Here is a 12,356-nt window from a genome sequence, read left to right on the forward strand (position 1 = left end):
GCTAGACACCTGGGAGAGATTCTCTGTAATAACTCTGAGCCATCCTGATCCAATGTCATGTCTCCAACTCTTGGAGAAATTGCCTGTGCCCCATCTGTGACTGTTAGTAACTAATCTCATATTATTCCTTCAATTAGCTTCTCAAGATCAGTCTTGAAAACTTTTTTGCCTCTTGGAATGTTGTTTTAGAACTTAAGTATTCTGATGTAGTTAGAAAGCTTCATCTAATTTCAAGCCTATACTTTTGATGGCTAGCATGTATCCATTTGTCTTTGTGTCAGTATTGGTGCTTAACTCTTCTTCCAGCAGAACCAAAACATTGTAAACATTTTTATTTTGTTTTTGGTCCTTCACTTGTTAGGTATCCAAATGAGACGACATAGGTCGCCGTTCATTTGGAAGTGTGGATGCTCAGCACCTCTGAAAAATCACCCTTTTGATGTCTTCCTATGGCTTTGTAGCTTTGTGTCGTTATAGATGATTGCTCGTGTACATGCTTTGTGCTCTATAGCTCCTTAATATATGGGATTTGAAAGAAATGATAACTCTATTTGGAAGACTCTTATTTATTTATTTATTTATTTATTTATTTATTTATTTATTCTGTGTTTGACAGATAAACGAAGCCGGCATCTTGGGGCTGATGGTGTCTATTTAGATGACCTCACTGAGATGGATCCAGAAGTTGCTGCACTTTATTTCCCAAAAAAGTATAACTATTTATTTGTATTAGACTATATTAAATTTCTGTCTTCTCCCATCAGATTTTTAGCAGGTCTTATTTTGCCAAGGTGATAGGAACACTGACTGTAAGTAAGATTCAGCTAAATGAGTGTCTAGGTTAAAATGATGGTTAGGAAGGGTTCCTAAACCTAGGCAGGGTTAAAAATGGGATTCTTGACCTTTTTTGTAGTAGAGCCACACCTGTTCATAAGAAGCATGATAGAAATTGCTTGCCTTTTTAATTGCTTGAGAATTATATACTGATCTCAAACTGCTGTCTGTTAAAATTATTGGGAGATACACTAATGGATCTAGGGCAGTACATGGTTCTTAGCATAAAAGATGTTCTAAACAATATAAACACAATATACTTTTTATCTTATTTGTTACCTGAAATCACCTAAAGTGCACTATTATTGTGTTAATCTAAATGTACAGTAGTGATTGATCATCTATAAAATTATTTTTGGTGATGCTTATGAGTCATTTATTTATGAAAATGTATTTTCTCCCCAAGTATATGTTTATGATTTTGGCTTACTGTCCATTAGAGTTTCTTTTAACATTTGTTTGAGCCTCTTTCCAGATAACAGTATAGTTGCTGCTGAATGAGTTTCTGCCAACAGAAGCATTGAAATTCTTTGAATAGCATTTTTTTTTTGCATTCTTAAACTCTGTTTTTGTTAAGGAGGGAACATTAACGTTAAAAATAGTGGCAGATTAGTAAAAGAGATTTTGATGCAAATTCTTCTCTCAAATACATTGTTATAAATCTGGAATAGAGACAGAATTTTGTCCCTGTGCATTCTAGTAAATAATGGCTGATATACACACAGCTTTTTTTTTTTTTTGATGTAATATAAATATTTTCAGGGGGCGACTGTACTGATGTAACTGCTGTTTTGGTTTAAAAAAAACTAATCTGAGGTGTTGATGCAATTATATAAGTACATTAAAGTGGAATAGCTTATTACCCTTCTCATGTGAAAATAGCTAGTTATGCTAGCAGAAGCACTATTATTACCAGTGTCACTAAGGACACAGTTGTGGGGGTTGTACCTCTCTGTACTGTTAAGCTTAAAGCAGTACATCCTTGCTATAAATATGAGGCCTCGGAAAGGCCACTAACTAATCTGAATTTCTTTCTAAGGAGAAGTGATTTCCTATTATATGGGAGACTCAAGCAAGTTAACATATTGTTTGTTTTAATGTGGCTATGTCTAGACTAGCCTTGAACTTTGAAGGGGGCATGGTAATTTAGGTGTCTGGAGATTACTAATGAAGTGCTGTGGTGCATATTCAGCACTTCATTAGTCCAAATCTGCCCTGCGGCAACTTCAAAGTGCTGGCTTGCGTCATTTTTGAGGAAGGAGTTAAGGGACTTCAGTGTAGCACAGGCACTTCGAAGTACCTGAGGCTACACACAAGCTGGCACTTCGAACTTTCACATGGAAGGGGGAGATTTTGACTAATGAAGTGCTGCATATGCACCACAGCACTTTATTAGTAATCTCCCATTACCCTAATACCATGACCCCTTCAAAGTTTGGTGCTAGACTAGATGCAGCCTATGTGTATGAAGTGGGACTGGGCTTGTGAAGGCAGAGAATTTAGGAATGACACAGATCAGAAATCAATGAGGACTAAAAGCCTGACTTTTTTTCCCCGCCCCCTCCACAGCGGTGAAAATATTGCACACGGAAAGAATGCAAGTGAAAATGGACCGCGGTCAGCCAATCAGTCACCTCACTTTGGTGGAAGTTCAGGTGTTGATAGTGGTGTTGAAGGCGTCTCCGATGGAATAAGAGACTTGCCTTCAATTGCCATTTCACTCTGTGGAGGACTTAGTGACAACAAAGAAATAACAAAAGGTAAAGAATGACCCTATACCTTATGGTTAGGTGTTGTTAAATCAACTTGCCAATGCTGTTAAAAAGGAACTGGTGCCCTCTTGTGACTACAAGTAGAAATTGAAGGACGTGGAAGTAAGTAGCACTTCTTATATGAATAAAAATAGTCAGAACTTCTGTGTATATTTAGTATAATATTACAGATTTTTGACTTACTGTAGAATGTTTTGGAACTTACTGCACTTACCATTTCAGTTCTCACTGGCAGTCCTGTGCCAGAGTTGTAAAGGTGTGCATTTACAATATATTATACCTTTTGATATAGTGTGTAATTTGTAAATTCACAGCTGTCACTGCCATGGACAGGGGGCATAGCCCAATAGTTAGGGTACTAGCTTGGGACTCAGAAGGCATACATAAAGTTTTCAGATTCCTGTGTGATCTTGGACAAGTCACTAGTTTCGCTTCACTTTAGTTCCCTGGCTGTGAAAAGGAGGTAACAGCACATCTCTATCGCTCAAGATTATACTGTGAGGATAAATACATCAAAGACCTGGAGATGCTTAGATCGGAGTCATGGTGGCCATCAAAGTATCTAAGATTGATACTGCACTGAGTACTGCTTAGAAATGTAACCTTAAAATATTTTACAATGAGGATAATTTACTATAAAATAGTTTTATTTATTTACTTTGTTAATAATCCAAATAATTGTGATTCTAGAGGGCAAGAGGAAGGGTGTGTCTTTTCAGGAGGATGTATTTTAATTTTCCCCCATGCTCTGCAAGCACTCATCCGGTTTCTGGATGGGTCTGTAGCTCTACATCAAGTCTGTCATCACATGTTCCTGCCTAGCCAAAGGAGGTCATAGAAGAGGCACATCCTTTCCCAGGAATGACAAACTTGATCTTCCAGTGGGCTGATCACTATGGTTTTCATTGAGCACCTGCTGTGAGGAGTTAAGAGCATTTAGCATCTAACAGGAAATGCTCAGCCCCTGGCAAGACTGGGGCCCTAAGCATTTTTTCCAGTTTCACTGCTAGTCGCTGCCACCCCCAGCCTGAAGTACTGATCCTGAGCCTGTAACTTATCTCTGCAGGATGTTTTATTACTGCTAGTTATGGGGAGTAGGTTGTGCCATTGCAGGTGCTTATGTATGTATGTTTTAAATCTCTCCAACAGATCAGTTCTTAGAACAGGCAGTAACATATCAGCAGTTCGTGGACAATCCAGCTATCATTGATGACCCCAACCTTGTGGTTAAAATTGGAAATAAGTAAGTACATTTCAGCAGACAAATGTTTCAGCTATGTGGCAAAAGCTCTTGTGTGTTTGTAGTGCTAGGACTTGTACCATTTGCACCTTTGCTGAACAAATGGCTACTTTTTTGACTTGCCAGGTACTACAACTGGGCCACAGCTGCTCCCCTTCTATTGGCAATGCAGGCATTCCAGAAACCTTTACCAAAGGTGAGACTGAAAATGAAAGTCAGTTGGGAAAGCATGAACTGCGATAGTTTTCGTTTCATAAATTGAAATTCATGCAGGCAGAGAAGGTGACTGTATTTGACAGGAAAGTCTGCACATCCGTAGGAGCCATTCACACATAACCAGTGACACAACTTGGGCGCCAAATGCAACTTAAAATTAAGCAGGACTAAGGGCTTGTCTACATAGAAACAACAAGCAGTCCTTTGGCACCTGAGAGATTAACACATTTATTAGGTCATTACTTTTTGTGGGTAAAACCCACTTCGTCAGATGGGTTGGAGTGGAAGTTGCAGAATCCAGGCTTTATATATTGGCAAAAAGAAGAAAAAAAAAGTAGGACCAGTTAATGAAGCAAATTAAGCTTTAATGTGTCTCATTCATGAACTAATAAATTTGTTGGTCTCTAAAGTGCCACAGGACTGCTTGTTGTTTTTGAAGTTACAGACTAACATGGCTACTCCTCTGAGACTTTCTATATGAAAAGTTAGTGCAAACCAGGCTGTGAACATATTGGCTACGTCTACACTAGCCCCAAACTTCGAAATGGCCACGCTAATGGGCATTTTGAAGTTTACTAATGAAGCGCTGAAATGCACATTCAGCGCTTCATTAGCATGCGGACGGCCGCGGCACTTCGAAATTGACGTGCCTCGCCGCTGCGCGGCTCGTCCCAACGGGGCTCCTTTTTGAAAGGACCCCACCTACATCAAAGTCCCCTTATTTCCATGGGAATAAGGGGACTTCAAAGTAGGCGGGGTCCTTTCGAAAAGGAGCCCCGTTGGGACGAGCCGCGCGGCGGCGAGGCGCGTCAATTTCGAAGTGCCGCGGCCGCCCGCATGCTAATGAAGCGCTGAATATGCATTTCAGTGCTTCATTAGTAAACTTCGAAATGCCCATTTGCGTGGCCATTTCGAAGTTTGGGGCTAGTGTAGACACGGCCATTGTGTGGTAGCTACTTTGTACTTACTTCCCATGGGGAACTAGTGTATTAAGGTGAAATATACAAAGGGATTTACAGTGTTCAGGAAAAGTGCCCACATGGGGGGTTAGTGTGGACAAGCTAGTGAATTGTAAATTCACACTGTGTCTTGCTGTACTCTAATGCCCCTAAATTTGGTCTAACCAGTATTTATACTTGTGTATAAAAATTCAGAGGATTATAAAGTTCAAGAGTGGGTGATCCTTCTTGTAGATTTATAATCCATTTTTACTTTGTTTAATATTTACTGGCTTGTAACCATAGGTTATATTTAAACAGATAACTGCATGTTATGTTTGAATATTTGGTGCCTGTATCTTTTATTATATCTGCAGAGAGTACACAGTTTTGGCATAAAAAGGGACTACAGCTTTGCCCTTAATGGACAAGTATTGCAGAAGTAGTATCCCTTGCTTTAACATGTCATGGGAAAAAAAGAATTCATTTGAGCAGGAAGATTTGTAAATTTTAAATGCTTGTCACAATTTAGGGCTCATTGAGAGGACACTATTGGGGAAAGAAAATTTTATACACAGGTGTTTGATTTCTGCTTTGCACACAAATGGTCTCTTTAGTTTTGAGCTATGTGAGTTCAAATCCCCTTAATGTTACTTTGAGTTTCAAATCTGAACTCGTGTAAATCCTCAGACTGACACTTACTGGGTACCACTACTTTACTCCTTGCTTTTATTTGAGAATCATCTGAAGTTGCAAATGTGCATGGTTTCAACTGTACACCTCCCTACATGCCATATAAGCTGAGTGAGTGTAATGAAATGTAAAACCAGAAGTGTGTTGTTTCATGGTAAACCTGAGGTTAAGATCTGTCTTTTGTAGATTAGAAAATACTAGATGAAATCCTGACCGTGCTGAAGTTAATTTCACTCTGTCTCCTGGGTTCGCAATAGAAATATAATTCACGAGCACTAAATTCACAACAGGTTGAGCTCACCTCTCTAGACCAGCATTCTCTTGTCTGGCAACATCTGTAGTCTGGCAAGATCTTAGTTAGACGGACGACCACTTATCATGGATGTGGCCAAGTTTCCAGTGGTCCCATAACGTTTGTTTCAAGCCACCAGTCCTGGCTCTTAGTGTTCTATGCTGTTATTTACCCCTATATGTTTTCTGAGAGCCCACTAATCAGTGGAAATGTACGTAATACTGCTAGACAATAATGACCATGCATGGTTCAGCAAATTCTCGTGTTGCATGTTGAGCATGCTGGAATAGAGAAGTTCACCCTGCACATTTGGCTTTTAAGACCAATAGTTACAATCTTAATTTTGGTTTCTTTCTAAAATGAATCAAATCAAATTAGGCAACAGGTACTAAGCAATACATTAGATTGGAGAGTTTTACTGCGTTGACCTGTAACCCTGAAAATGTTACCAACCTGCTTTCTACTGCTGATCTTCTAATTGATCTTCATACATATTAATTGGTTTAGTAGAGCTCTGACTTGTTCCAACAATGGAAATTGACACTGAAATGCTATAGGATTTTATATTTTGTGAAAAGAGAAGTGAAGTGAATGAAGTGAATATGAAGTGAATATGAACTTGGAGCTTTTGCAAAGGAATGGTTAGTACTGGTCCCCATTCAGCAAGGTACTTAAACACATACCTAACTTCAATCTTTTGAGTAATCCTGCTTAAGTCAATGGGACTAGATACATTCTCAGAGTTAGGAAATTTTGTCAGTATCTTGCTGGACTGGAGTCATTATTCTCTATAATTCAGTTATTGAATCAAGCTGTTGCTTTTTTGCATTTATTCAAAAGAGGTGCCAAAGCTTATTTGCTCAGCTTTAGCTTCTGCCATTTATCTTGTTATCTTTCCCAGCTGCATTTTATATGCAACAGCAAAGGGGAGCCTTTGAAAAACCTAATATAGTTAGAGAGACATATGAATACTGTCACTGAAATCTGCTTCTCATTTTCCCCTGTTGCCTCTTCAATTTTACACGGATCTTTGAAGAGGAGGGGCAAAATCAGGCCGCCAGTAGAAAGCTGGTTGCAACTTTAAATGATGAGAGGCCATCCTATATCTGTTCATAAAATATTGTTCTTCCTGAGTGGTCCTATTGGCAGGTTTGTTGTTTTAGTAGCTATACCAAAGGTTCATGGGTGTGAAACTAAATCCTTTCATCCTTCAAAATAATCACTCCCTGTTGCAGATCAGATGTGTTCAGTTGTTAAAAAGAAGTATGCGCTATTGGTATCATGGGAATGAATAATTTCAGGATCTAGCCATTCCCAATCCAACACACATCATCCTTAAATTTTCATAAAAAATAGGAAACCCACTACTCCCCACAAATACAAACAAGTTTTCTTTAGAGAAAATAACCCACCATCTTGCCCTTTAGTTTGTTGCTTTTTTTACCCGAGACCTCTTCCAAAAGGCTGGTCACCTATTTTTATTTATTTATTTATTTATTTATTTAATAACTTCCAGATTTCACTAAATAATTTCAAATCAGAGTTTATTATTTACCCATGCTAGACATTATACTAATGCCATTTTACGCTTTCTTTTTCTTGATCTCTTTTTCTTTTCCTTTTGAAAACTCTTCTAGTATTCATGCTTAAGTTACTTCAGTGCGGTTCTGGATGCCATTAGGTTTTGCTTTTATAAAATTTATGGCCCACAGACAGTATGTTTCTTTTTCTTCTTTTTATCCTTGGTTGAGATTGTGTTCGTCATTTTCTTTTGTTTGCATGCGTCAGGTTGTCTGTTTCTTTTGTTCCATTATTTATGTTACCATCCATTTATCACAGGCCACTGTGGAATCTGTAATGAGGGATAAGATGCCCAAGAAAGGTGGAAGATGGTGGTTTTCATGGCGAGGGAGGAATAGCACTATCAAAGAGGTAAGTTTAAAAAACAGATGGAGTTAGTTTTTGGCTGAGGTTTGAATCTCAAATGCTTTTCCCTATGCATCATCCAGAGATTGTGTGTCTATCAGCAAAACCATAGCCAAGAAAGGGATTTAGGGCCTGGTTGAAAGCACATGTGTCAATAGGCTCCTATTGACCTCAGTGGATAAGGCCTTAGCTGGAATATTTGTTTCTTCCACTTCTGCATTTCTATCCATTTTACCTTTGGCAACATAATCTAATAGATTTGCCAGGGACTGGGAACCAAGAACTGCTGAATTATCCTGGCTGTGTGATTAACTTAATATATGTAATTGGGCAGGTTGTTTGCCCTTTCTATAGTTTTGGTTCCACATTTGAAAGATAGTAATACTTATTTCTAGAGATGGTTCTAAAATTACAGCAAAAGCTAAATTTGGATGAAAAAAAATCAAAGAATTGTGTTTCATCATATTTTGTTACCCCACTCCCCCCCACCCCACTGCCTGTTTTTCAACAGTTTCTGGGGATTGGGTGCTTTGATTACACCTTCAAAGCTGTGTAACCACTGTTTGTTTGTTTTTTTCCTGTTAGACATATTTAATCTCTAAAACTGCTAATAAAAATCTGTCTTCATTTAAGTTAAAATATCTGATACTTGAGAATTTTTCAGCTGATATGAAATAGTTGTTCTTGTGAACTTTCTTTAGGAGCTTCATATGATTAGTTTTTCTTGCCATACTTTTCTGCAACTCTTTGACGTCTAAGAATGACTCTGTTCTTGGAAGTGTTCCCTCATAAACTGAGCAATAACAGCTACAAGTAGGTAGAAAAAGTTTTAGTTAATGTGCAGTGAGTGGCTGTGGAGTTGGACCCACGATTTCCACCAATTCTTGCCATTTGAAGCCAGTTCTCTTTATGTATCTGCCAAAAAAAAAACACGTTTCATTTTCTGTTTTGGTTTATACAGATGAGTGTTAGTGTTCTATGAGGAAATTTTCCTACAGTAAACCCTTGGTTTTTTTATTATATATATGTGCAGAATTAAGTCCTGCTTGCTTTTCTCATACTTACAATGCTTGGTGAAAGCAGTAGGACTACCGGCACAAGTGAAGCAAGTAGGATTTCATCCACAAGATTATTCTTTTAAATATTTCCTCTCTTTGTCTGCTATGGAACTTCTTGTATTTTGTGTTTTAGGAACCCAAGCCAACACAAGGTTTGAGTGGGAAGGTGCTTTCTACGGAAGAGGAGTTATCACAAATGAACATTGCAGACAGGTACAAAAAAGAGGGCTGTAGCTAAAGTAACTCTGGACAACTAAAAATGAAAGCAGGATACTTAGAGACTTTGAATGGCAGAGTAGGGGCAATAATGAAATTTGATTGTAATGTGTCATGCCATCATATCTTAATATTGGTGAAGTTCACCTATGATAAAATGCACTTCACCTTCAGAAGGCCTAAGCAGATGTTGGGGGTGGGATTCTATCCAGGGTGAGGTTGTGAGGCTTTTTTGAGTACCGTAATGAGCCTTTTCGAAGCTCACTGAATCTGTAAAATTGGACTTGTTCTGACATCTCCATGGACTACTTTACTTTATTTTTCTCCTTATATGTTACCCCTTCTGTTTTCGATCCTAGCCAGATGCAGGAAGTTTAGAAGCACCTAAAAGCAATAGTCAAGTGGATGATTTTCCAACAATTTTTGCACCTCACTTGAAGTCTAAATGTCCTAAATCCAGTGTCCTCTGACTTATGATAACTTGCATGGTCTTCTATCTCCCTGTTTCCTTCTACATACCTGAGGAGTCTCAGGAGCTTGAGATGCTTCTTTCAGAGAGAATCTTTTGCTTTCTCTCCCATGCAGAGAACAAGAAACTCCAGAGATTTCTGTCACTTCTAGGAAGATGCAGGAGATGTAGTTCCAAAGTCAGCAGGTCCTTCTACCAGCTCTTGTAATATCCTTTGCTGGCACCAGAATCCCTATTTAGGGAGGATTATTCAGAGCCAGCATTAAGTTACAAGATGAAGTAGCAGACAGTAGTTCTCTTTGGCCTGGTCTTCTTTTTGCCCAGCCTAAATCACATTGAGGTACAACAAAGTGGCTTACCTTGAACAGAGCACTGCCCATTTCCATGCTGTCGTCACTCAGATCTGGCAGAGCTGGAGAGGGAGAAGTAAGACCCAGATTCAGTTATAGCTTACACATTCTAAATTAGCTTGAGGATTTTTGGAGGCTGACTATTGCAGTCCAGTAGAACTAGCTAGAGTGAGGAGCTACCAGTGCTTAATCTGTGTGAAAGCTGAACCCCAACACCTCTTCATTACACATTAAGTACTACGAGACACATTTTGTTTTGGAGACAGAGCCTGGCAAGTTAACCTGTGTCACATAAACTACTGTATCAATAACATACATAATCCTAAATCTGCAAAATCCATACATTGACCTGAGAGGACACATCCGTCACAGGTGATATTTGGTTCTGTTGTCTCTTGTGTTTGTTTAAAGAACAAGGCTTAGTACTGGAACTTCAGTGAGACTTCACTTCTTACTCATTGTTTCATGCTTGTGTTTTAATTCACTTCAGAAACAGATCAGGATGAATTTGTTGCTGGCTACCATTCTGTGGAAAATAGAATATTGGGTGGCAAGCAAGCAGTTTTTAGGCCATATTTAGCAACCACAGTGTCAGGCAGACTATAGCTTGAAAAGCTGCCAATCACAATATGTAGTACTTATGACCCTAGGGTGAAGACTTCCCAATGACATGTAGAATCCAGCTGTAATGGAAAAGAATGTGAGCAGTGGTTACATTTAAAGATCACATTGGCAGTTGTTAAGAATACTTGAAGCTACCACCTAATATGACAGTTTTGTTTACCATTAAAATTCTTCTGTGAAAAATTTTCTTGACAGGTTGCTCAAACAGTTGTGGTAGGAAAAATAGTTTTACAATGATGCATACTTAAATTAATATCATGCACAGGAGCACAAAGATACTGTCATCTAGATTAACATTTTGAGTAGGGAGTCTTGCCAAAGTTGTCAGTAAAAATATAATCTCATTGACAAAAATTGCTGCTTTCGCAAAGAATGGATAGTGGAGATTATTTTCCATTGGAAATTTGCATCAGTCATGTTCTAAGTTTATTTTCTAATTTCTGAACACTCAGTAAGCTAAATAAATTATTTTCTTTTCTTCCTTAGAAACTGTTTTGTAGTTGCTCACATTAACCTACAGATTTTTATACCTTGAGGTTTTTTAATGAGTCAGCATGGTCTGTAGTTTGTCTGTTAACATAAAGTGACAATACTAGCATACGGGCAGGTGAATGCCTACAAGGATACACATATGATTGACAGAAGACATGCATGATTGAAAATTCAGCACTTTATCAATATATTTTTGAAGCCATGTCTGTAAATAACCTCCCAAGGGGCCATAGAAGCAGAGAATCAACTGACTTTATTCAATGAGTTAGTGCTAATGTATTTTTAATAGATATCCAAATGCATTTACTGAGAGATGGTCACATCATTTTCTGTGTGTGATGTTCCAGAATAAAGGATGAATCTTCTTCAAGTGATGAAGACCCAAGAGCTGCAAAACCAAACATGGGGTCGTTACAAACTAACTCGAGTCATCTCTCATTATTGTCAGGACTCAGTTACAAAAAGACCCTTCGACTCACTTCTGACCAGCTTGTGAGTTATTTTTACGTATTCCTTGTGAAATGTAATTTCTAGCATAACAGGTATAACAGAATTATATAGGCTAGTACAGGGTTAATGACCTCTTAGCATTAGTAGGCCTTATGAAATTAAAAAAAAGGTCATAAATCTCATGAAATAAATCTCATGCTTAATGTAAAAAGTGTTGGGTTGACAAATCAGGAGACAGATGTTTGTAGAATGGGAGCCTCAAGTCTGCATAGTCCGCATTAAGGCACCTACATAAGGGACCTGGTTTACAAAAGTGCTTAGCACCCAGCAGTTCCCATTGCACCTGTTGAGAGTCTGTGTATGTTGTGCATCATGGATGAAATTCTGTACTGTGCCTCTAAGAGGCATGGCACAGAACTGTCATCCCAGGTGTGGATGTGAGTGATTTAAGTGACCTGTGTACTCTTTCTATCTTGGGCTCCCTACAGGTTGCAGGGGTGCTGGGAGTAATTTACATAGTACTGGGAGACTCTCCAATTTAGTCTCAGGCCACATCTACAGTAGGAGGTAAAATCGATCTAAATATGCAAAACCAGGTATGAGAATTGCATAGCTGGAGCTGACTTATCTAAAATCGAATTTTTTGCTGCTGTCCACACAGGGGGAGGTTGACAGGAGAAACTCTTTCCTCAACTTCCCTTACCCCCTGTGACTTAGGGTGATCATCCATTGCATTTTAGGCAGGACAGCCCTGTATTTTGTGTGCCAGGAAGGCATCCTGTTTTA

At 38.6% G+C, this 12,356-nt stretch overlaps 1 protein-coding gene across 5 annotated transcripts in view; it reads left to right on the top strand.

Moving 5' to 3' along the window:
- The window catches only part of LPIN1 (lipin 1), a 105,406-nt gene that overhangs the window by 78,918 nt on the left and 14,132 nt on the right, over window positions 1–12,356 (top strand). For all 5 annotated transcript variants that reach the window (XM_074991277.1, XM_074991278.1, XM_074991279.1 and 2 more), the window contains 7 exons: window positions 617–710; window positions 2,404–2,594; window positions 3,756–3,849; window positions 3,973–4,042; window positions 7,825–7,917; window positions 9,103–9,182; window positions 11,468–11,612. In XM_074991277.1, coding sequence (XP_074847378.1) covers window positions 617–710; window positions 2,404–2,594; window positions 3,756–3,849; window positions 3,973–4,042; window positions 7,825–7,917; window positions 9,103–9,182; window positions 11,468–11,612 — 767 coding nt within the window. The remainder of the gene's footprint in view (window positions 1–616; window positions 711–2,403; window positions 2,595–3,755; window positions 3,850–3,972; window positions 4,043–7,824; window positions 7,918–9,102; window positions 9,183–11,467; window positions 11,613–12,356) is intronic.

This window comes from Carettochelys insculpta, chromosome 3 (assembly GCF_033958435.1).
Source record: "Carettochelys insculpta isolate YL-2023 chromosome 3, ASM3395843v1, whole genome shotgun sequence".
NCBI lineage: Eukaryota > Metazoa > Chordata > Testudines > Carettochelyidae > Carettochelys > Carettochelys insculpta.